This window comes from Geotrypetes seraphini, chromosome 5 (assembly GCF_902459505.1).
Source record: "Geotrypetes seraphini chromosome 5, aGeoSer1.1, whole genome shotgun sequence".
NCBI lineage: Eukaryota > Metazoa > Chordata > Amphibia > Gymnophiona > Dermophiidae > Geotrypetes > Geotrypetes seraphini.
The window spans coordinates 227,949,005-227,975,098 of NC_047088.1; the positions used below are offsets into that span (position 1 = coordinate 227,949,005).

Consider the following 26,094-nt stretch of genomic DNA (forward strand, 5'->3'; position numbering starts at 1 on the left):
ATATTGTTTAAAACTTAGCTTATGTTCTAAAGCATTTTTATGAGTTTTCTTTTTTATAAAGCGTTTTTATAGGTTTTCTTTTTTTATAAATTTTCATGCACAACTCTATATTCACTGAAAACAGTGCTGTAATTGTAACTTAGCTTCACAGTGGTACAGATGCCTCCCACATATGCCAACACGACCAGCATTTTGCGGATCTATAAAAAAAAAACGCTGCGTCAGGGCCGGATTCAGGGCATACCAACAAATATTTACTACACTGTGCTTATTCAATCAGCTATTTTCAAAAACCTGCGCTAACGTTACCATTAGAATGCAAGAAAATCGCAAAAGCCCTGATTCTGTAACCGGTGCCGTTGTCCGCAGCCGCCTTTAAAGTGGCCACTGATCACGTGTCAATCGCGCAATGGCACCGGGTGCAGAATTGCACCGCCGGCAAAGGTAAGCACTGAAAACATAGGCCAGGGTTTTCCAGGCCTACATTTACAGCGCCTACCTTTGATGTGACTCATGCTTCCGTAGTCGCTGTAGGCCACCTAATGCCACTTCAGGTCTTAGCCATGCCCACAGTGGCATTAGGCGGCCTAAAGCATCTATGGAGGTGCAATTCCTGCACTGATTTTTTTTAGACGCCAGTGGACACCTTAAAACTCAGTTTAAAACATTGTTTAAATGGTGGGTTTTTTTTTTTTTTATCGAGCTTGTGCGCTATTTAGAGAATCCGAGCCAAAGGGCCTTCAAGCTCCAGGTTATCCTACTTTAGTGATGAACCCGACGTGGGCCATGTTTCGGCATCTCCACCTGTGTCAGGGTTCAGAAAGTCTTGTAGTCCAGTATAAAAGATCATAATACTGAGGCCATAATGAAAAACCTCACTCTTAACAGTTGATCTGGTGCCACAAAAAGCTAAGCTACACAAAATCAACAGTTAGACTTACCCCCCTCTTTTACAAAGGTGCATTATGCTTTTTAGTGCGCGCTAATCACCTGCTAAACGCTAATGCGTGCATGTTATCCTATGGACACGTTAGCGGTTAGCGCACGCTAAAACGCGTAGCGCACCTTTGTAAAAAGAGGGCCTAAGTGTGTTTCTTTTCCACCAGTTTGGGGAAAGTCTTTTCATTGTGACTTCAGTATTTTGATCTTTTATACTCATGTTGGATCCATCATTAAAGTAGGATTACCCAGAACTTGAAGGTCCTTTGTGCTTTTCTTGTGTTCCTTTGTGGTTTGTACGCTTAATCCCTCTTCTCTTCTACCCTTAGCATGCAACCATATATAAAAAAAAAAATATGTGGGCGTCCTTACTACCTCCTATGTAAGAGCTCATATGTTAACCCCTTCAGTAACCAATGTGTGCTAATGTGCACGGCCAACTAATTACTGCTTTCATGCTTACTCCCAGCTCATTCTCCACCCCTGACACCCCCCTCAAAAAATAGCAAAAAAAAAAAAAATTATCCAACACGCTTAGGGTATATAAATGCCAAAAGTAATGCAGAACGCTTCAGTACGTCCTGTTTTAGGCCATTTTTGCTACATTAGACATGGGTTAAGGTTCCATTACTAATGAACAAATATAGAAGTGGCAATTTGTGCAGCCTGAAGTCCTGAATGTTAATGGATGGGGGTGCAAATGGAAGGTTTGCATAGGGCACTAATACACTTGCACCAGTCCTGTCTTGACTTCCACCCCAAACCCCCTACAGCTCTCCCAACTTAGAAAACTATGGGCTAGATTCACTAAACGGACCTACCGATCCGATCCGAGTCCAGGGGACTGATTCATGACGTGTCCTCATGCAAATGAAGACGATCATTCCAGTATTGTTTTATTTACCTGATATGTTTTTATGCTTGTTTTGACCCTGGTTGTTTGTTCCCTTTCCAATTGCTAATAAAGACAATTAAAAAAAAAAAAAAAAAAAAAAAAAGAATCATGCCTCCAACCGACTGCAGAGATCACTGAATAGCGATCCTGACGCATGCACAGACCATCTGTCGATGGTCTGCGCATGCTTACAGAGCAGCGACCTTTTTTTTTATATCTACTTCTCTTTTTCTTTACGAACCTGTGGTTTTAACCCACTTTAAACCTGTGGGTTAAAACCACGGGTTTGTACTACGGGGAAGGGCAGGGGAGTCGGGGCGACGAGAGGAGGAGATTCGGGGCAGGGCAGGAGAGATTCGAGGCAACAATAGGGCGGCGAGTTGGGGCGGCAGAAGAGATTCGGGATGAGAGCAGGGCAGGAGAGCAAGAGAATCCAGGCAGAGAGCAAGAGATGCAGTCGGAAAGCAGTGAGTGACTGGTCCCCAGCAGTCATTTCTTTTGTTGATTGTCCAGCCCAGTCGGTGCTCCAGATTTGTTTAGTGAATCGCTGCCTGCCTACATTTGAATGCCGTTTCCCCTCATTTGCACGATCGGATCAGAGGATGATCGGGACAGAGGTTAGTGAACCGGGTTGGAGGAAAATCGGGTCGCCAAGGGGTCGCTAAGTGTTCAGGACTTGATCAGTAGGCTTAGTGAATCTAGCCCTTAAAAGTCTAATGTCTCCCAACAACCTAACTCCACAACCAACCCCATGTTTTACTAAGGTGTGCTAAGCATTTTTAGTGTGCACTAAACGCTAATGCATCCATAGACTAACATGCACTTGTTTAGCGCGTGGTTAGTGCGCGCTAAAACACTTAGCGCACCTTTGTAAAAGGAGCCCCAAGTTTGGTTGAGCTAGGTGCAGCTACTCAAATGTACAGGCAACCACACAGAAAGCATAACCGTGACACACCTAAAAACTAGTACAATCTGATTAGAAGGATAAAAATAGTGTCACTTCTATAATTAGGAGATGTATCCTTGTTTGTCCGTGCACGTTGAGGCAGAGAATGAATTGACTTCATCTGATAATGTATCATCTGTTTTATTTTTAGTGTTCATGCTACGGTACCAGTGTGAGTCAGCAAATAAGCAATTTACCAGACAGGTCTTGACTTCTGAAAATGTATTTATATCCTCTTTTGTTTTGTTTTGTTTTTTTAAAAAAATATATAGTTAAGAACATCAATTGCACATCAGACTTTGAAGAATTTTTTGCCAAAAGGAAAATGGAAGGAGACAGCCATGGAGTCAGCATAGCAGAGTACCTGCAGCGCAGTGACACGGCCATCATTTATCCAGAAGCTCCGGAGGAACTGTGTCGCCTCGGTACACCAGAGGCCAATGGGCAAGAAGAGAATGGTAAGAGTAAAAGTCATTCTTAGCCACCGTTCAGACCTTCTTGCAGCTGTTGCAATTATAGATGTACTGCATGCCTGGGTATTTAGCTTAAAATCTAAAGAACAGCTGCAGAGGCGTGGAATTTCAGGAGCACAGTTTCCTTTAAGACTGTCGGGTTAAGTTTACAAGATCCTGGCATTTTCCTCCGCCCTTAAAGAAGCAGCAGCATAACTGATAACTGCTTCAAGCACATGGTTGAGTTTTGTGGGCAGTCCTGCATTTAGAGAGCCATCTCGTACTGTACATTATGGCTGCACGTAGGGAGAAATACATATTCACTTAGGGGTCCTTTTATTAAGGCGTGCTAACCGCTAAGGCATTCATTATATTCTATGGGCACCTTAGCATTTAGCGTAAATGTAGCATAAATCGGTTAGCACATCTTAATAAAACTACCCCTTAATGAAATAGAAATTAGGGTGTCAGGTCAAAAGCGCGCCGGGACAAAGGCGCGCCCAGACAATTGAGCGCAGTGCGGAGGTGTGCGCCGCTGAAAATTATTGTTTTTAGGGCTCCGACGGGGGGGCATGGGGGGGACCCCCCCACTTTACTTAATAGATATCGCGCCGCATTGTGGGCGTGTTGTGGGGGGTTTGGGGGGTTGTAACCCACCACATTTTACTGAAAACTTCACTTTTTCCCTGTTTTTAGGGAAAAAGTTAAGTTTACAGTAAAATGTGGAGGGTTACAACCCCCCATAACGCCGGCGCAATGTCTATTAAGTAAAGTGGGGGGGGTTCCCCAACAAAACCCCCCGTCGGAGCCCCTAAAAACAGTAATTTTGAGCGGCGCGCACCTCCGCGCTGCGCTCAATTGTCTGGGCGCACCTTTGTCTTTCGCGCCATTGTCTATGAACTGAAATTAGACTCACATTGCCTATATTTTGTTGTAACCTGTACAGTGTTTGTTTAAAGTGCAGGAAGGTCTGTAATCCAGTTCTCTGTACAGTCTGCAGTGATTCATACAAGTTTGTCCAGGGTGTGTAAGACAGTGGAGTGTGTGTAGAGGCCACTTTGAGATGATGGAACTGCAGTGTAGCAGATTGCAGCGATTCCTGTCATACCATCCCGGGCAGTAAGCCCATTAGCTGCCATTGATTTACTGACCTCTTGGCCCTGTGTCTCTGTCTCTTGTCTCTTGGCTCCAGACCTGCCACCTGGAACTCCAGATGCTTTTGCCCAACTGCTGACCTGCCCCTACTGCGATCGGGGCTACAAGCGCTTGACATCACTGAAGGAGCACATCAAGTACCGCCATGAAAAGAATGAGGAGAACTTTGCTTGCCCTCTCTGTAGCTACACGTTTGCCTACCGCACCCAACTTGAGCGGCATATGGTGACGCACAAACCAGGGAGAGATCAGGTGGGGAGGGGGGCTTGGTTTAAAGTGATTTCTTTCTATAATAACCCCTCAGAGAAACGATATTGCTTTGATTGGCAATCATTATTAATTTTTCATGGCATTTTGAAGATGCAGATCTTTTTAATGGTAATAGCTTTAATTGAGGCCTAAATGATTTTTTGATGGCCTCTTCTAATATGATTTAATAGTCTTGTGTTCACGATCGAATGAGTGTGTTAATTTCTAATTTAGAAATTTTATTTGCACTTTAACTTGACTTTAGTTTCTTTTTTTTTCTTATACTGCTCAAAAAGTGAGTGAAATGGTAGCATTTTAATTATAGATTATTAAACGTCTCAGCAATTTCAGTTCCATTTTTCAGCTAGGTTTGCTTTACAGTTTTGTTTTGTTTTTGCGTAGGAAATTTAAATCATATTGCGAGATCTGCAGATACTTTCTCCTTAATTTTCTTCTTACAAACACTTTTGCAGTGACTTCTAGAAGATATCGGTACTTTGTGAATTCACAGTGTTCTCTGGCTATTCGTTCTACATGTGGATTTTCTTCCTTTTTGTCTTTCTTGGCTTCTGTGTAGATATTTTCGGGGTTGTGAAATTTGAAGACCTGTTCTCTCAAAGATTCATCACAATTCATGTCAACCAGTGGGTCTCTTTAGTGAATGAGATTCTGTGGCTAGAATGGCACAACAAAAAAAAAAAAACCCAAACTTGAACAGAATCTTCTAGATTCATTTGCAGTAGGAATATACACGCTGCCCCTATAGAAAAATTTGTAGCCGAATTACCACACGCTCCCTAGAAGCCCCGCAGCACACTAAGGCAGCTGCAAAAGCTGAACTAAAGAAAAAATAAACGCATATCTGTTTCGTGGTCGGATTGTACCCACATTGGAAATTATTCCTTAGTCTCCTGATTTTGGGGCCCTTCTACTGAAATGATTTACCCCCTCCCCCCCCCTTTTACAAAACCGCAGAATGGATTTTTAGCGCAGGCTGGTACGCTGAATGTTCTGCGCTGCTCCCAATGCTCATAGGAACTCTGTGAGCGACGGGAGGAGGGCAGAGCATTCAGCGCATCAGCCGGTGCTAAAAAAACGCTTTCGCAGTTTTGTAAAAAAGGAGAGGGGGGGTTAATAAATGGACTTAGCACATTTTAAAGTGGTGCTTTCCCAGGTGCTAAGCACATTTTAAATGCAGCAGTAAAATAGAGCTCTTTTTTATTATTATTTTTTGAAGGTCTCGCACTAATTTATTCATTAGCACACAGGGCTTGCAAACATTACCAAAGGAACATTTACTGCTTCCTATTAAGGAGGCTCTAAGGTCTTGACTCTATAAAATGCGCCTACATCAAGGCACCTAATACACCCTCCCCTCCCCCACCCCCTTTTACAATACCACGGAAGAGCTTTTTTAGCGCCAGCCAGCATGCTGGCTGCTCTGTGCTGCTCCAACAGTCCTAGAGTTCTGGAGCAGCGCAGAGAATTCAACATGCCAGCCGGCGCTAAATACCTGTTCCGCGCTTTTGTAAAAGGGTAGGATATATATATATAATTTTTAATTGGCTTAATTGATAATTGAATGTGCCATTAAAAACCAATTAAAAACTGTTTGAAAAAACTACCCCCTTTTATTAAGCTGCACTAGAGGTTTTTAGCTTAGGGTCAGTGAAGTAAGTGCTCTGACTCTCATAGAAATTCAATGAGCATTGGAGCATTTACCTCGCTGGCTCGTGCTTAAAAACCTCTAGGGCAGCTTAATAAAAGGGGCCCTTAATTAGCCAGCAGGTGCCTAACTCAGTAGGTGCCTATCACCTCGCAATAGTCATCTATGCCTAGGCACCTACCAGCACGAACACGGAAAGTAGGCATTGGTTGGGATGGAGTTTGGCCATGAATTGATATAGGCTCGAGTAGGTGTCTATCTTAGGCACTGATATATTAGGCCAAGAAAAATCTGTTTTTATATTTAAAAATTGTCCTTCCTACCTAACACCTAGCCGGGTTACAGCTCAACATACATAATTCATAATCTACCAACGCCTAATATCAATTTATTTAAAATATTTATAACCCGCTTATCCACAAAACCACATACATAATAACAGTAAGTAATACATACAATTAAAATACAACAGCACAAAATAGACTTAGTAGATATAGACAGGTTGTTCATCCTCTCCAAGGTAGGGAGAATGAGAGGGCACTCTCTAAAGTTAAAAGGGGATAGATTCCGTACAAACATAAGGAAGTTCTTCTTCACCCAGAGAGTGGTAGAAAACTGGAACGCTCTTCCGGAGTCTGTCTTGGGGAAAACACCCTCCAGGAATTCAAAGTTAGACAAGTTCCTGCTGAACCGGAACGTACGTAGGTAAGGCTAGACTCAGTTAGTGCACTGGTTTTTGACCTAAGGGCCGCTGCGGAAGCGGACTGCTGAGCACGATGGACCACTGGTCTGACCCAGCGGCAATTCTTAAGTTCTTATTACAGAAACCTAAAAATCCTCCCACAAACCAAACAACCCACCCCCCCCAAAAAAAACCCTCACTCAAGCTGTCACAGAACCCAGCCCAAACGAGTGATCAAACAGCACAATTTTTCAGCCCTTTCCTAAATTTCCAAAATGTAGACGCTTGTCTGAGTGCTAACGGTAAGGCATTCCAGGGCACTGGGCCCCACACAGAAAACCTTGACTTGTGATTCCCTGAAAGTTTAACAACCTGCAATGACGAAGCTTCCAAACATAAACTATCTGACGAGCGTCACTCACCTGAGGGACAATGCCACTGCAGCATAAAAACGCGAACTCCGCTGACAATTTAGGTGCCACTAGGCACCATTCTACAAATGGTGTCTAACTTTGATTGACATGTGATAGGTGGCGCTTTATAGAATCTTGTCCTAAGCACGCCCACATTAACTCAGGGTTAGCTAGTTAGTGCATGGTGATGCAAATGTGCTAGCTGGTTAACTTTTCCATGCCGTTCTCCATCCATGACGCCCCTTTCCCCAAAAAAACTTTTAAAAAGTAACGCTCAGTTAAGCGTGCAGAAAAGCAGATATTATTGTAAACGCTTTAATGCGTTTTCCGATAAGCATTTTCCACACAGGCTGAGCGTGCATTAGACTTACCCCCCCCCTCTTTTGCAAAGGTGCGCTAAGCTTATTAGCGCACGCAAATCATACTCTAAATGCTAACGTGTGCATGCTAGCATATGGACATGTTAGCGGTTAGCCACGCGTTGATTTAGCACATGCTAAAACGCTTAGCGCGCCTTTGTAAAAGAGGGGGTTAATACGCTCTAGTAAAAGGACCTCTTTATGTTCCAATATATTTTCGTTCTTTCTCAATTCTTTAGAGTTGTTTTAAAATTCTGTTTGCATTTCTTTGCTCCCTCAATTTGTTCATCCATCTTCTTACTCTTTCCCCACCACCCAGCAGCCATTCATGTCATTTGTGCTGAATGGCAGCCATTTTCCTATACTTCGTATGGCACAAGCAGGCCAAATAAGAACCCGGAAAATAGAGGGGGGGGCAGCATTTTAGCCAGTTTTGTTTTGGTTTTCATTCTGTGAGTCTATATCTCTTCTATTTATGCTATATTGATGCTTTACATCAGGCTTGTCCAAGTTCAGTTCTTAAGGACTACAAACAGGCCGGGTTTTCAGGACATCCCTAATAATTATGCATGAGCAACATTTGCATGCCCATCACATCTATTGTATACAAATCTCTCTCATGCATATCCATTAGAGATATCCTGAAAACTTGCTCTGCTTGCAGCCCTGAGGACTGAACTTGGACAAACTTGCTTTATGTTCATCCATTTGATGACATCATGGTGTTCTAGAAATGATCAGCAGACAGTGACTAAACAAAATAATCTAAAAAGAAAAATAATGATTCTAAATTTAATTGAATGAAATATATATAACAGATCCCTAATTTACCAAAGTATGGTATGATTTTGCAATTATCCCACAGTAATAGCCAAAAGTAATGCATGGTAATGGAAAATCTTCGATCTGGGTTAAACTGTGGGCACATTCCCACCATTTTTGGGTAGGCTGCCATGCAGTTAACAAAGTGGTTCGCAAGTCTGGTCCTGGGAGGCACCCTGGCCAGTCAGGTTTTCTGGATAAGAGAGATTTGCACATAGTGGAGGCAGTACATGCAAATCTCTCCTGAATATTCATTGTGGATATCCTGAAAACTTGATTGGCTGGGCTGCATCCAGGATCAGATTTGTGAAACATTGAGTTAACATAAACAGGAAAAATAAATAAATCTTGCATACTGCATGTTCAGACTGGATGGACCGTTCAGGTCTTTATCTGCTGTCATCTACTATGTTACTGTGTTAGCATGTGACCCCTCTTGTGGCGATGCTTACAACTCTGTTATCTGCTGCCTTAACTGCTAATGCATGGTAATGATCTTGTTAACTATAGGGTCCTTTTGTTAAGATGTGCTAACCGATTTAGCGCACGCTAATGCTAAGATGCCCATAGGATATAATGGATGCCTTAGCACACCTTAATAAAAGGACCTCTATAAGATACAATTCCCTCTATGGAATAGCATTTTTTTTTTGTTTTGGGGATAACCATTTAGGAGGAAATTTATTAACATGTATTAAGAGGACACATGATATTTGCCACTTAACATACGTACATTGTTTTGTCATGACATAGTTTACTGCAACATAAACTACATAATAATGAGATGCAAAGTTTGCTAATGCATGCAGAGCCCCTCATTATTATGCAAGTTGAATAATGCAGCTTGGTTAAGCTTCTCAAGCTGCATTATTCATGGTCAAATTAAACCAACTTTGACCTGATGTTATTTTTCCTCATCTGGAGCATCGAGCCACTGACACCCAGCCTGATGCTCCCATGGGCTATTTTTAAGAGGACCGGTGCATAAAATAACCCCCCCATCTCCCTGTCCCACCCCCAGCAGAAGGTACTTCCAAGTCTCTAAGCCTACTCCCAGAAGAAGACCCCCACACATCCCATAGACACTGTTGATCACGCAGCATAGACTTCCCACTCCCCTGTAGCTACTTCTTTGGGCCTAGGTCTTCGATTCCTGGTGTTTATCAGTGAAGGGCAGGAAGGAACCCCAATTACTCTATTATTCTTATCCCCTACCGCTAGATACCAGCAATTGCAGATGCAGAACAGGGGTGCCTATGGGGTAGGGGAGGAGTTTTTGCTGGAGATGGAGGGGTTGCCTTCAGGGCGGTGGGGATGCCTTTTACCAGAATGGTAATACCATAACATAGTAAATGACGGCATACAAGAACCTGTATAATCTATCTAGTCTGCCCTTTAAAGTGATTTGAATTATACTTGTCGTTCCAGGGAGATGACATTCCTTTCCCAAATACAGTAGATCATATTCTCTTCCCAATCCCCTTAGGTCTGACCCTCCCCCCCCCCTCCTGCATCCCCCGCAGGTTAGATCCCGCTCCCGATCATGCCCCAAACTGCCCCTTCTTCCCCCTCCCCACTCTTAGGCACATCCTTGCCACTAGCTAAAAAAACCTCACCTCCCACAGTCCTACACATCTCACTCCCCCACCCTCAGGGCTTACCCAGGAGTCTGTATTGGAGTTCAGCATTCCCAGGTGGGGGGGGGGGGGTCCCTGCATTTACCACACTTTAATGTTTGCCGTTAACTTGTACTAAAGGCCAATCTTGCTACAGTTTTGTAAAAAGATCCCTTAGTGTCATAAACTACACAAGAAATAAAATAAGTAGTATATAATCTACCCCAAAATACTACACTCATAAGAGTAACCTGTCTCATACTTTCACATCTTTTGCTTAATACAGCCAAAAGATATGTGAATGCATTATCAGCTTAAATGATTCCATCAATTTCATTGTTATGTTGAAGCAAAGGGTATCCCAGAGAGAGAGAGATGATATTACACTATTTTTCATTTTTGATTGATGAATTAATATATCATATAACCATTTGCCACTCCTGGACTTAAGGATTTCTTCTGACATATGATATTATGTAATTATACTGTACACAGTAGGAATGCAAAACGGATGTAGATTCATATTGGGTACTTTTATATGCTGCTTCATCCATTCTATATTTTGAATACGTTTTCCGGAACTCAGTTCTTTCTAGACTGTAGGTTTTCTTGGGGAGGGCGGTAAATTAATGTAGGTAAGCTCAAACCTTGGTGTGGCTTGTGCATATATGCAGCTCTGTATGTAACATTTTATCGGACAGAATGTTTACTAGTTCTGACAAACCCAAGCAAATCTTTTTTATAGTATTTCCCTGAACAAAATTCTGTGTAGAAATCGTTTTCTCTGCCGACACTGATTTTGCTCTCTTACCATTGAAAACACACTAAAAACTGCATTGGAGGATTTATCTGATTTTTCTGCCTGAAATTTTGCATGCAGAGACCGTGTCCGCGCTGACGCTTTATGAATGATCGCTTTGGTGTTGAAAAGTCCGCTCGTTTGCTCGTGGCATTTACAATTAGTAAATGAAAACGATTGTATCATATTAACAGTGGCACAACTAAAGTTTATAGCAGTCCTCAGAGGGCTGTGGGGGGGAGACAAAGCAGCTGTTGCTGTTTGTTTATGCAACTCAGCAACATATGAGCGCTGCTCCCTCAATGGCGCTCGGCGGGCTGGTCTCGGCTTGATCTTTGAAGGTTGCTGCTGTTTGAACAAACCTCCCTGTGTCCTATGTAACACCATCTGTCTCACTAGGAATGTGGGAAGATTCAGCACACCCTAGCAGTTGTCATACCGTTTTTTTGTGCCCCCCCCCCTCTTTTTTTTTTCTTTTGCAATAGGCTTTTGTGTCATTGCTTTTTAGAAAAGAAAAAAAAAAACCTGACCTCCTACCTTGAGCATCCAGAATAGATGGCTGGATTTTTTTTTTTTTTTCTGAATTCAAAGTCTCACTGCTTCTCTTACTCGTACCAAAAGGTCATCTGTGCTTGATTATACCTTTCCTCTTCTAACTTGTCTTTTTAGCAAACTTTTTGTTTATATTTGTCCATACCATAGTAGTGGGGAAAAAATGAGAGTTATCCATAGTCTTTTTTCCTTGATATATTTTTATGAGATATATTAAGAACATAAGAATTGCTGCTGCTGGGTCAGCCCAGTGGTCCATGCGGCGGCCCTTAGGTCAAAGATCAGTGCCCTGAGTCTAGCCTTACCTGCATACGTTCTGGTTCAGCAGGAACTTGTCTAACTTTGTCTTGAATCCCTGAAGGGTGTTTTCCCCTATAAGAGCCTCCGGAAGAGCGTTCCAGTTTTACACCACTCTCTGGGTGAAGAAGAACTTCCTTACGTTTGTACGGAATCTATCCTCTTTTAGAAATGTTATGTTTGGGGTTAATGAGTACAACCTGCCATAGTAATGGAGCTTAGCACAAAGCTAAGGCAACAGAGTTGAAACTAATGCAGTGTGGAAGCAATGGATGTGGGCTTCCACCAGTGGGAGTTATCACCTGTTTATGCCTATGATAAAAATCCTTCTAATTAATCCAGGACAGAAAGTTTGGACCACTAACCCCCTGTTTTACGAAGGTGTGCTAACCGATTAGCATGTACTAAACGCTAACACGTGCATGGTAGTCTATGGAAACGTTAGCTGTTAGCATGCGCTAATCGGTTAGCGCACCTTAGTAAAACAAGGCCTAAATGTGGCTTATATACGTCACATGTAAGAATATTCAGAATTACTGTATGTTTAAATCCTGTATGGGTTACACGCTTCTTTCGTAATTAGGCCTTTGGACTTCTATGCAAGTCATAAATGTTTAGCAAAAAGAAAACAGTAAATCTCCTCCTGGCGCTCAGCTGTTCAGGGCAAGAAGAGCAGCTTAAAAAAAAAAATAATAAAAAAATTGATACACATGTTGTGCATGTGTTACACATGTATAACATCTGTGCCTATTAAAAAAAAGTTGTGCTGGACCTCCCTGCACCCCTAACCCCCCCGCCCTCCCCTAGGCTCAGCAGGAAGGATACCCACTCCCTCCTGCTTCAACTGCCACTGCCTGGACTACCCATGACCCCCCCCCCCCCATATCTTCTAATGAAGACCAACAGAAGATAAGCTGCTTCATCAAAATGGTAGGCCTTCCCCTTCAGGCACATCAGGCCTTCCCCTTAGGTGCCTGAGCCAATCAGGGCCTTAGGTCTCTCCTTTTTTTTTTTTTTTTTTTTTTAGTTCAATAAATTTTATTCAGTATTTTAAAAAATACAAGGAGCAATTCAAATACATAAAAGTAGTATAACATTTTGCATTAATATACAGTTAATTATAAAGGCCCATATTATTAAGAAAAGCTCAGAGTTGTTTTTGGATTTGTTTGTGGTGATGTATGACAATAGAAAGTGAAATAGGACAAAGTAAAAATTGAAAGAGAGAGGAAAAAAGAAGAGAGAAAGAAAAAAAAATATATATATATATAATTTTTAAAGAGAGGAGAAGACAGGAGTGTCTACATAGTAGAATGTACATATGAATCTAAAAATGACCAGGGTGATTTTTTGTTTTTCCAATTCATGGATTTATGGAGTGAAATTTTATTTTCATATGCATATGATTCAAATCTGTGGTACATACATAGAGAGTTCCACCAAAAAGTATAATCTAATAACGAAGATGATTTCCAATTTTTCAGAATATGCATGAGAGCAGTCACAAACATGGTATCAATAAGTTTAGGAGGACAATTTGATTGCGCGAAACAGGGGTGTTGAGATCGAAGGATTATAATGTCCATAGAAATCTCTTCTGAGCAGTTGGTGATAGATTGTATGGTATTCCAGATTTTGGACCAAAAAGAACGGACCAGAGTACAATGGAAGAACATATGATCAAGAGTTCCTTCCTCTTTCAAACAGTTCCAGCAGATAGAATCTTGTTTTAATTTGGCTTTCCACATACGAAATGGGGTCCATATTGCATTCCACATTACAAAGAGCATTGACTGTGAAACTCTAGAAGATAAAAGTGGGCGATTTGTTGAAGACCAAAAGAGTTCCCAGTCAATGTCAGAAAGTGGAATGGTTATTATATTATCCCAGTGTTTCATAGCATGATATGAGAAAGTGAAGGATTGGTCTCTTAGAATATTATAAAAAAAAGATATAGCTTTCCCTTTTGATAGAGACCGTAAAGACCAATGGTAAATAGTATTTTTAGAAGATATGAAGTCATATTGTATCTGTACAGAAGACAGTATTTCACTGAGTATGATCCATTGTGAATAAGCAGAGGATGTTAGTAGGTATGTGGAGCAAAGTATATCAAAAGGGATTAGTTTATTAAGAGTATATAATTGATGAACAAACCATATACCTGTCCGTTGCCACCGTTTCCATGAAAGGGATTTGCCTTGGTTTTGGATATTGGGATTGTTCCAAAGGGACATGAATGGGCTAACACTAATTGAGATATCAGCTATTTTATCTAAATGATGGAGAGCATGCTGCGTTGAATTCAAAAGAGAGTATTTTCTCAAATGTCTGGGTATTGGTATCGTTAATAGGCAAGAGATGTGTAAAGGTTTGCATAGAAAACATTCCATTTCATATCAATTAGGAGGGTCTTGAGAGAAGGAGTCATTGACCCAGTAAGCTCCATATTTAGTTAATGAAGCAATATAGTAGTGGTAGAAATCTGGAAAGTTAAGACCACCGTTAATTTTAGAGGCCTTCAGCTTGGCTAGAGCAATTCGGGGTTTTTTCTTGTTCCATATAAATTCAGATAGCTTCTTATTTAGCCAATGGAAAAATGATTTCTGGCATAAAAGAGGAAGCATTGAGAGGATGTAATTAATTTGAGGTGCTAGGGTCATTTTGATGGATGATATTCTACCCCACCAAGACAAATAAAGTGGAGACCACCTAGATGTAGTGTTAAGAACTAAATTTTTGATTTTGGATATATTAAGATCTTGAGCAAAGACTGGATCTTTGTGTATTAAAATCCCTAAATATTTCACAGCTTCATTTGACCATGTGAATGGAAAATTAGCCAAGTCTGATTGAAGAATGTTATTGTTCAGAGGAAAGATTTCTGATTTCTCCCAGTTTACAGAATATCCTTAGGTCTCTCCTAATGCATCACCGGAATACACCAGAAAGGGGAAGGCCTACCATTTTGAAGAGGTGGGCCTGCCGGCAGGAGGGAGTGGCCATCTATCCTGCTAGTGTTCATTAGAAGGTGGCTGAGGCAGGAGGGAGTGAGCATCCTTCCTGCCGGTGTTGAATTAAAAAGTATGGGTTCTTGGGGTAGGCTCGGCAGGAGGGGAGGACAGGGGGCATGGAGGTGGGGGATAGGTAGGAAGAAGGGATGTGTGTTTGTGTGTTTGTTTTTTAAACCAGTCTTGCATGCGAGGAAACCTTTTGTGCATGGGGGCCTGAGTTACAGCAAGCGAGCCTGAAAATCTTACTTGCAGTTGAGAAAAATATTGTAGAACGAAGTTACAGCTATTCAACAAAAGAATTCTATAAGGCAAAGACTTTAGTGCTTAGGACACTCCTTGACAAAGTCTTTCTAGATATTAAATACATCAGTGCCACTTTAGAGGCTTTTTTTTATTATTTAAATAGACACAAAAAAATATACTTCTCAACAAACCCCTTTTGAAAGACCTTTTTCTGGTATGTGTGTTTTCTAAATTTATAAAAAAATGTATACTTCTATTTGTTTTAATGGTTCCAACAAACAGAATTATTGCATATATGAAAGTGAGTTCTTTTTAGAAAAAGCTAAGGAACCTATTTAGACGAAAACTGGAGATTCTTTTTATTTTTACAATTCAGTTCATTAAAAGCATTTTCTTTTTCCTTCTAACTGAACAATACTGACAAGATAAATGCATTTTTCGACTTGTCAGAAATGATATTGGTTAGGGGAGGGTTGTTAGCTCTACAAATTTCTTTTGTTCCTATTGAGTGAAATTTGTGCCGGTATCTTTCTTTTACAGCACCAAATGCTGACCCAAGGAGCAGGCAATCGCAAGTTCAAATGCACAGAGTGTGGCAAAGCCTTCAAATATAAACACCATCTGAAGGAACACCTGCGAATTCACAGCGGTGAGTAGTGGAGGTGCCGGTGTTCTAATTTGCATTTTGTTTAATTAGCTGAGTTTTAAAATATTTTTTTTTTAATGCTTGTGTGCAGTTCAGTTTAATTTTATTTATTTATTTCGCTTTATAGAGCTACGAAGATATTTCATAAATAATTTGTGCCTAACTCATCCTCGTGAGATCTGTCATACCGTTAACTGCAGGGTCTTGTGCAAGTCCTGGAAATATGATTGATTATGCTACTTGTAAGACAAAAAAAAAAAAAATTTACCTTTTATTTCTTTACCTCATAAAAACTCAAAGCATTTTTTCAATTGGTTCATAGCTATGATTCATCATTTTTAAATATAAAAAACTACAGTAAAACCTTGGTTTGCGAGCATAATTCGTTCCGAAAATATGTTTGTAATCCAAAACACTGGTATATCAAAGTAAATTTCCCCATAAGCAATAATGGAAACTCCACAACCCAAAAACTTTAATACAAAATACTGTATGTACTCGTATTGCAAGACTTTACTCGTTTATAACAGTCACTACACTCCCGCAACGTCAGAGAGAGAACCATCGGCTCAGTTGTGATGATGTGACGTGAGTATACTGTATGTACTCGTATTGCAAGATTTTACTAGTTTAGAACACTCACTACACTCCCGCAGCGTCAGAGAGAGAAGAGTCATCGGCTCAGTTGTAATGATGTGACGCATGTATACTGTATGTACTCGTATTGCAAGACTTTGCTTTTTAGAACAGTCACTACACTCCCGCAACGTCAGAGAGAGAGAACCATCGGCTCAATTGTGATGATATGACGTTTGTACAGTATACTGTTATGTACTCATATTGCAAGACTGCTTGTTTAGAACAATCACTACACTCTTGCAGTGTCAGAGAGATAAGAACCATCGGCTCAGTTGTATGTACTTGTATTGCAAGACCTTGCGTGTACAGTATATCAAGTTAAAATGTAATCAAATGTTTTGCTTGTATTGCAAAACACTTGCAAACCAAGTTACTTGCAATCCAAGGTTTTACTGTGTTTGGGCATTCCTAGAGTAAGCTTGGGTTTGCAGGTTCCTAACGCTATAGAAATGATGGGAAACGGTCACAACCAGTGGCGTAGCAAAGGTGAGAGGCGCCCAAGGCGGAGGTGCCCCTACTCCACCCCTACTCTCGTCTCTGCTCCCCCCCCCCGGCTCCTTCCATGATTACCACCACAAGTAAAAACTTCAGCGTGCTCCTTGCGACACCAGCGGCTCTCCCTCTGATGTCACATCCTATATGCGGCGCCCGGAATTGACATCAGCAGGAGAGCCAACACAGTCGCGAAGAACACATTGAAGTTGTCATTCGTGGTGGTCAACAACTAGAGATACGGGGGAAGGGGGAGCGCACATGGTGAGAGGAAGAGTGGGAAGAGAAGATGGAGGGGTGCCGGCACGCCCACCAGCATGGCACCTGGGGCGGACTTCCCCCTTTGCTCCCCCTTACTACACCACTGGTCACACTCACCACTCTAGTAGTCCATCTACACAGGCAGATTGCAATGTGGTGCATCTTTTCCTCCTTTAGAGTCAAAGATTTATTAATTAAACCATAGGTTCTTAGTAGGATTGTCAGCTGGCTCTATATTTGCTCATACAGGGCTAATCCAGTCTAGGTTTTACTCCATTGCATGTAGGGATTTGTAGTTCTAATTTCCAAACTGGATTCCCTAAGCAAGACTACTAGTCTTGCTTGCGATGGGATGAAACCAGGGCTTGATCAACCCTGTCGGATAAATCTGGAACCAGTCAACAATCCTAAGTCATAGGGAAAAGATTATCTTTTACGACCGGAGACAAAAACATAGAAACATCTTAAGGAAGACTTTAAACAGTGACGTAAATAGGAAGGTTGGCACCCAGTCAGTGGTGCCCAATATCACCATGTCATGCACCCCCCGCTCTTCCCTGTCGCTTGAGCTCTCCCTGCCCTTCCCCCCTATGTAATTCTTGAAATGTTCGCCGGCACAAACAGTATCTTCCGCCTACTGCTCATGCTGGTCTCAGATACCTTCTGACATCATGTCCTAGACCTGTGACCAGGAAGTGATGTCAGAAGGGAGCCGAGGCTGGCACGAGCGTCAGGTGGAAGATACTGCTCATGCTGGTGAACATTTCAAGAGGTATGCAGGGGGTGGAGAGGAGGAGAGCTGCCGGCACCACAGCAAAGATAGTGCTTGAGCAGTCCATCCCCCATCCACCCCCCACACACACACTGACTGTAAGGTCTCCCCTCCCTGCTGGAAAGCTACAGACTATTTCAATTCTGGATATGATTTTTACTTTCCTTTCTGGTATATTATTGTCTATGTGTTGTATTTGTATCAGTCAGTATCCAATTTGTAAAATGACCATGGTGCTTGCAGGCTGGTGGGTATATTCAGAGGGAAACCCTCTGCAGGAGCAGCAGCATCCAACTACTGTATATGGGTCAAGTAAAGGCTCAACTAGAGAGGAAGAAAGGGAAGGAAGAAAAGGAAGGAAGGAAGGAGCTGAGAGGAGGCAGAACTAGCCTGATCAAGGTATGATAAGTAGGAAGGAGAAGTAGAGAGAGAAGGAGAAGGCAGCCACTTAACTGGGACAGAAGCAACGGCGTAGCAAGGATGGGAGGCATCCTGGACGGTGGTGCCCCCCTTTTGCCCTCTTCTCCGCCCGGCCCCCTGCCGTGCGTGCTACCCTTCCCTCCCCCCTACCTGTTTAGCTTCCCTGGCCCGAGCAGCATCTCTAACTTGCTGCCCGCGCCAATGTTGGCTCTCCTCCTGAAGTACCTTCCTAGTCGTGGTACCCGGAAGTGACATCAGAGGGTCGCGCCGAGGCCGTCGCGAGGAGCATGTTGGAGCTGGACAGAAGAGAGGGGAAAGGAAATTGCCAGTGTTAACTCATGAGTTGCTTGGTCCGACAGACAAAAAAAAACAAACCTCTTTCCAATTCTTTCAACAGTTATGCTTATTCAGCTTTCAGTGCTTTACCTACCTTTGCACAGGTCAGCCTCACTCCCACCTTCATACAATCATGCAAAATAGCTACGTTGACCTCAGCGACAGAAAAAAAGATAAATTCACAGTTGCCAGACTGGGGAGGAAGGAAATAGCAAAGGCTTAATTAGTGGCAGCTGTGCTGACAATGGCTCTTGCTTTAGAGGGCCTATGTGATCTCTGGTCTACCTGCATGTACTAAGTATTTCTCCCATAACATGGGTAAAAAAAAAAACAACAAAAACCTTTAGTACATAGGCCCTTTTTTTTTCCTATTGAGATATAACATAGGGCCCAGTATTTAAACTGATTTAACCAGACAGGAAATGATCCTGCCCATTTAAATCATGCTGAATGTCTCAAGAGGTAAAATTCAGTAGCATTTTTTAATTGATTTAATTTTCTAGAATGTTCTCCCAGGGGAGCCCAGAACGGTTTTACTCAGGTACTCAAGCGTTTATCCCAGTCTGCCCTGGTAATGGGGAAGCAGGTGACTTGCCCGGGGTGACAAGGAGCAATATGGGCCTGCACCGACAACCTCACGGTGCTGAGGCTGCAGCTCCAACCATGACCATACTGCTAGATATCCCCTCTGACCGTCCAGACTGACCAGGCAGGGCCAGAGACGTCTGAGGGCAGAGTCTGGGAGGAGCCAGGAGTTATGCAAGCATCAGCAATATTCAGTCCCAAGTAGGACCGCTTAAATAGTAGTTCTCCCTTTTTCTAGTTAGCTGTGCAGAAACCACACTGAATATTGGACGTTCCCACATAACTTCCAGGCACTGCCTCTGACCCGGACATTGATTCTATAAATGGTGCCTGAAATGAGGTGCCTAAATTGGCAGCTCCCAACCCGGTAGTACCTAACTTAATTTGTTTAAATTGGTTTAATTGACGCTCTTTGTACACAGACTTTGCGCTTACCCCCAAATTCTGTATACGGCACCTTACCTTGTATGCTCAAATCATTTCACACAGCCGATTTGTATGCATAAATTAATTGTTTAGCAAGTGGAGAGTATGGCGCAGTGGTTAAAGTTACAGCTTCAGCCCCCTGAGGTTGTGGGTTCAAACCCATGCTGCTCCTTGTGACCCTGGGCAAGTCACTTAATCCCCCCATTGCCCCAGGTACATTAGATAGATTGTGAGCCCGCCAGGACAGACAGGGAAAAATGCTTGAGCATCTGAATAAATTCATGTAAACCGTTCTGAGCTCCCTAGGGAGAACAGTAACAAAAATTGAATAGTATGAAAAGTTTCTGTCTCTGGTAACCACAGCTGGAATTTTGATGTCATAATGCCTCATTCTACCAATGTCTGAGAGCCAACCTCATCAGTGACATCACAATGGCTTGATTGTCCTACGCTAGGCTCACTTTTACTACATTATGATTTCTAGAGTGGCGCAGTGGTTAAAGTTACAGCCTCAGCACCCTGAGGTTATGGGGTTCATACCCACGCTGCTCCTTGTGACCCCAGGCAAGTCACTTAATCCCCCCCATTGCCCCAGGTACATTAGATAAATTATGAGCCCGCCAGGACAGACAGGGAAAAATGCTTGATTACCTGAATAAATTCATATAAACTGTTCTGAGCTACCTAGAGATAATGGTATAGAAAATGAGTGAATAAATAATTAGTTCTGCTTATTGGTAATTAACACCTCATAATTGGCACTAATTGAGAGTTACTTGCAACAACTTGGTAGACCTATTTTCTATAAAGTGCTGCATGCCAGTTCTAATGCACAAGTCTGAAAAGGGTATGGCCAGGAAGGAGCGTGGGAATTCCTAAAATTTATGTGAGCTGTTATAGAATATGCCCGATGCATACACAAGTCAGGAGCAAGTATTTAGGTCTGGTTTTACCTGGCTTAAAAGGGTTTACCTAAAAGTTGTGTGATGCACTAGCGCGTAGCATCATTCTATAAGGTGTGCATACCTTTTATAGAATTGTGCTAAGCCCATTCTAGTCGGAATCAATTTTTTGGGTGCAATATACAGAATATGGGCTTTACCGTGCATTAATTCCTCATGTTAGGTTCACTAACGACTATACGTTTTTCCAAATGCAATTATTGAGTAGATTAAAGCCTATGCTATCAGGTTATGACTTGCATGTGGTGGTTCAAACTATAGTAATTGAAAAACTAGATTACTGTAATGCACTTTATTTAGGCATTCTGTCAACATGGCACAGAGCCTTACAAGTCATTTAAAATGCGGCCGCATGTTTGATATGCGGCAAAAGCGTGTTCAAACACGTTACACCAAGTTTGAGAAAACTCCACCTATTAATTGCCTATTAAATTTTGCATTGTCTTCAAGGTCTTGATGCTGACTTTTAAAGTTATTCACTTTAACATCCCATGATACTTGACACAATTGATGAAGCTTTACCAACCTCCTAGATCATTAAGATCAGAGGGAATGTTTTGATTATCAACAGATGAATTAGCAAAAGTATGTTATGCTATTGAGAGCATCTATAATATCAGTTGCAGGCGCATTATTATAGAATAAGTTGACAGGACACTTGAGGCTGCTTTCTGATATTCAAAAATTTAAGAAACTGCTGAGAATAACTTTGTGGAGGCATTCTCTTGATTGACTTATGATTCTGATTGTAAATGCTTCGAAAGTGTTTATCTATTTACCTTTGTATGTTTTAGTTACATGCTGATTATGTTTGTTTTTCTGTAAACCGCTTAGGTTTAAGCGTGTTAGAAAAATTTAAAATAAATAAAAATTTTTAAAAACACTTTAGTATTGATTTGAATTTTCCTTGTGATTACATTATCAATCGTTTTACATCAGATCTATAGTTAAATGAAATTAGCAAAAGTCAAAAACTAACTTTGAGCATTTATTGTCATTTTAGGTGAAAAACCATATGAATGTCCAAACTGCAAGAAACGTTTCTCCCATTCTGGCTCCTATAGTTCACACATCAGCAGCAAGAAATGTATTGGCTTGATCTCTGTAAATGGCAGAATGAGAAACAATATCAAGACGGGTTCTTCTCCTAATTCTGTATCTTCCTCACCCACTAACTCAGCCATTACACAACTGAGACACAAGTTGGAAAATGGCAAACCACTTGGTATGTCTGAGCAATCAAGCTTATTGAAAATTAAAACAGAACCACTAGATTTCAATGACTATAAGCTTCTTCTGGCCACTTCACATGGTTTTAATGGGCCTAGTCCTTTTATGAATGGTGGACTTGGAGCAACCAGTGCATTAGAAATCCACGCGTCTGCTCAAAGTTCGATGCAGCACTTAGGTTTAGGGATGGAAGTACCACTACTTGGATATCCAGGTAACTTAAGTGAGGTACAGAAGGTTCTACAGATTGTGGACAACACCATATGTAGGCAGAAAATGGACTATAAGTCTGATGACATCGCAAAGCTGAAGGCATATCATATGAAGGATGCAGGATCTCAAGGAGAGGAACAAGGAGTTACTTCCCCCGGAATTCCACCAGTAGGTCTTCCTGTAGTGAGTCATAATGGTGCCACTAAAAGTATTATTGACTATACATTAGAAAAGGTCAATGAAGCCAAAGCTTGCCTTCAAAGTTTAACAACGGACTCAAGAAGGCAGCTCAGTAATATTAAAAAAGAGAAACTGCGTACCTTGATAGATCTGGTAAGTGAAGATAAAATGTTAGAGAACCATAACATAACTCCATTTTCTTGCCAGTTTTGTAAAGAAAGTTTTCCCGGTCCCATTCCCTTACATCAGCATGAACGTTACTTGTGCAAGATGAACGAAGAAATAAAGGCAGTCCTTCAGCCTAGTGAAAATATGGCTCTCAATAAACCTGGAGTGTTTGCTGAGAAACAAGCCCTCCTGTTGTCATCAGTACTTTCTGAGAAAGGAATGACTAGCCCCATCAACCCATACAAGGACCACATGTCTGTACTTAAAGCCTATTATGCTATGAATATGGAGCCTAACTCTGATGAGCTACTGAAAATTTCCATTGCTGTGGGTCTTCCTCAGGAATTTGTGAAGGCATGGTTTGAGCAAAGAAAACTCTACCAGTACGCAAGTTCCAGGTCACCACCGCTGGAAAGAACCACTGCTGAGGTGGTGCTGGCTGCCACCAATAACACTCCCACTAAAGACTCTTTATCAGTAAGATCGCCAATAAAACCTGTGGACTCTCTAATTTCACCATCCATAGCTGAACTCCATAGTCGTATCACTAATTGTGATACTCCTCTCAGGCTAACTAAACATACTCATTTTACAAATATTAAACCAGTTATTGATAAATTGGACCACTCCAGGAGCAATACTCCTTCTCCTTTAAATCTTTCTTCCACATCTTCGAAAAACTCCCATAGTAGTTCGTACACTCCAAACAGTTTCTCATCTGAGGAGCTTCAGGCTGAGCCTTTGGACTTGTCTTTACCAAAACTAATGAAGGAACCCAAAAGTGTTATTGCCATAAAGAACAAAACAAAACCCAATAACATCAGTATAGACCATAACAGTGTTTCCTCATCATCTGAAAATTCAGATGAGCCATTAAACTTGACTTTCATAAAGAAGGAATTTTCTAACTCAAATAATCTTGATAAGAGCACTGACCCGCTATTTGGTATGAATCCATTTGCTGCCAAACCTTTGTACGCAACACTTCCACCGCAAAGCGCATTTCCCCCAGCTGCTTTTATGTCCCAAGTTCAGACCAGCATTCCTGGGATGCGACCATACCCAGGCCTAGATCACATGAGCTTCCTACCACACATGGCCTACACTTATCCAGCTGGGGCAGCTACATTTGACATGCAGCAAAGGAGAAAATACCAACGGAAACAAGGTTTTCAGGTAAATTGTCAAAATTACTTATGATTTCCAAGTGTAGCAGGAAATATGTTGTAATCTGTCAAACTGTAACAAAAATAGTAAGAAAGAACAAAATAATTTTCTTTTTTTATGGTCATGAGAAGTGTTGATGTTCAATGTCACATGGACAGTGTTACTGTTACAAGAATAAACTATAACATTCTTTGCATATTTTTTAAGCAATGTGGTTAGAAAAGGAGCAAAAACAGTTTTAAACAATTGCTGCTACTTATTTGTATTGTTGGTTTAGTTTTATTTCTCATCAATTAAACTATTGTATCAATACTGAACACTAGATATATCTACATTTACTTGATGTCACTAAATATATTTCCAGGCCAATAATTAAACCCTGGTTTTCTTTCTTAATTGCCACCTGTAGAATTTAAAATATCTATTTAATGCCACTCTGCATAGTCAGTGGTGCTGAAAATACATATAGCCACTGGAATAAATATATACCCCTTAAATTATAAAGTTGGCACCCAACTTTATGCTTAATGCACAGAATTGGGTGCCCAATACACAAGCAACTTAATTTAGGCCCCTGTTTATCAAGCCATGTTAGGGTAGCAGGCAATAAAAAACCCTAATGCGGCTTGATAGAAGGGAGCCTTCATAATTGGTTGTCAAGTGGAATTAACAGCCAATTATTGACTTTAATTGCTATTAGCTAGGGCTGCACATCGATTAATCACGATTAAAATTTTTAATCACGTAAGACCTGATTCTGTATACGATGCTCAGTCTCAGCAACCACCTAAGCGGCTTTTGAGAATCATATATGGGCGTCCTATATAGAATCGCAGCCTAATCCCGCCTAACCACTCCAATTCTCTAACCTGCGTCCATGTCACAGGCACCGGCAAAAGAATCGCATTGCCAATGAGCTGATCACGGCAAGGGAATCTCCCTGCCACAATCAGCTCAGCAGCCATGACAGGAAACCCCCCAGCTGTGAAGTCGGCTAGCAAGAGGAACCCCCCCCCCCCAAAGATCAACAGCAGGAGGAATGCCCAGTTCCTCCTACTGGAAACACGCCCCCCCCAAAAAAAAAAAGATATCACCAGCAGGAGGGATGCCTACTCCTTCCTGCCAGACCTCCCCTGAAAACCTGCCCCCCTCCCCAATCCTGCCTGGATCTCCCCTATACCTTTTTTTTGTATGCTGGCCAGAGGATGGTGGGGCCGGCCAGAGGGATGGTGGGGCTTCCCCTTCCTGGATGGGCCTAAGGCTCTGATTGGCCCAGATGTCTAAGGCCTAAGACTATGATTGGCCAAATTCCTTAGTCCACTCCCAAGGAGGGTGACCCAAGGGATGGGAGGGAGGCCTAAGATTTCGGTTGGCCCAGGCACCTAAGGCCCCTCCCCAGTGCATCCCAGGATGCACCAGGAAGGAGAGGGTCTATCATTCTGTGGAGTCGGGCCTGCCTGCCAGAGAAAGTAAGGATCGCTCTGGCCGGCATACAAGAAAAAGGTATGAAGGGAATCCAGGTGGGCATGGGGGGTGTCAGAGTGGGGGTGAGTTTTCAGGGGGGTCTGGCAGGAGGGCACTGGCATCCCTCCTGCTGTTGATCTTCGGGGGGATAGTTTCCGGCAGGAGGGACTAGGCATCCCTCCTGCCAGTGATCTTCAGGGGATGGTGTCAGGAGGAATTGGACACTCCTCCTGCCGCGGAAATTCTGGGGGCTTCAGGGGTTCCAGCAGGAGGGACACGGCATCCCTCCTGCCAGCTGTCTTCATGGAGGATGGGTTCCCTGCCACGGCCGCTAAATTGATCACAGCAGGGAGATTCCCTTGCCGCGATCATTTCAGCAGCCGTGTCTATGCCTAAGCTCGCCTAAGGCCACTTCTGGGCGAGCCCACGCCTAGCCTTGGGCGAGCTTAGGCGGCTCTGTGCTTCTCCCTAGGCTCGCATAAAATCCTACAATGTAGGCTACCTGCCTTGGGTAGTGGTTTATTTTATTTTTTTAAACATGTGTCCCGATTGGCTGGTTTAACAGCGGTAGGACACCTACCGCCGCCTACCATCGGGACGTCGTTTATAGAATTCACCCCATAAAGCGTCCCCCCTTCACATTTCCTTCTATACTCGTACAGTGGCAAATATAGACAGGAGAAGTAACTTCTCAGAACTGACCTGTTTTTAATTATTAAATTGAAAATAAATCATTTTTCTTACCTTTGTTGCTTGGTGATTTTATTTTTCTAATCATTTTGGTCCGTCATTAAAATGTGAGGGTGGGGGGGGGCACTTTATATGATTAAAAATTGTAATTGTGATTAATAGATGTGCAGCCCTAGTATTAACTGATGCTACCTGGCACCAATTGGCAGTTGCTGAGAAAACTGACCATAGTCACTATTCTAGATGCTGTGCATGCAATTTCTCTCATTCCCAACTTTTAGGAGGCATGGGCATGAGAGGGGCAAGAGCGGGTCTGGGTGTGCCTAGGAGTTACACATGCCTGT

The 26,094-nt window shown here is 42.2% G+C and overlaps 1 protein-coding gene across 1 annotated transcript in view; it reads left to right on the forward strand.

Moving 5' to 3' along the window:
* The window catches only part of ZEB2 (zinc finger E-box binding homeobox 2), a 333,333-nt gene that overhangs the window by 280,511 nt on the left and 26,728 nt on the right, over nucleotides 1-26,094 (forward strand). Inside the window, exons 5-8 of the mRNA XM_033946430.1 lie at nucleotides 3,053-3,238; nucleotides 4,425-4,639; nucleotides 15,640-15,748; nucleotides 21,642-23,605. Of these exons, the coding sequence (XP_033802321.1) occupies nucleotides 3,053-3,238; nucleotides 4,425-4,639; nucleotides 15,640-15,748; nucleotides 21,642-23,605 (2,474 nt within the window). The remainder of the gene's footprint in view (nucleotides 1-3,052; nucleotides 3,239-4,424; nucleotides 4,640-15,639; nucleotides 15,749-21,641; nucleotides 23,606-26,094) is intronic.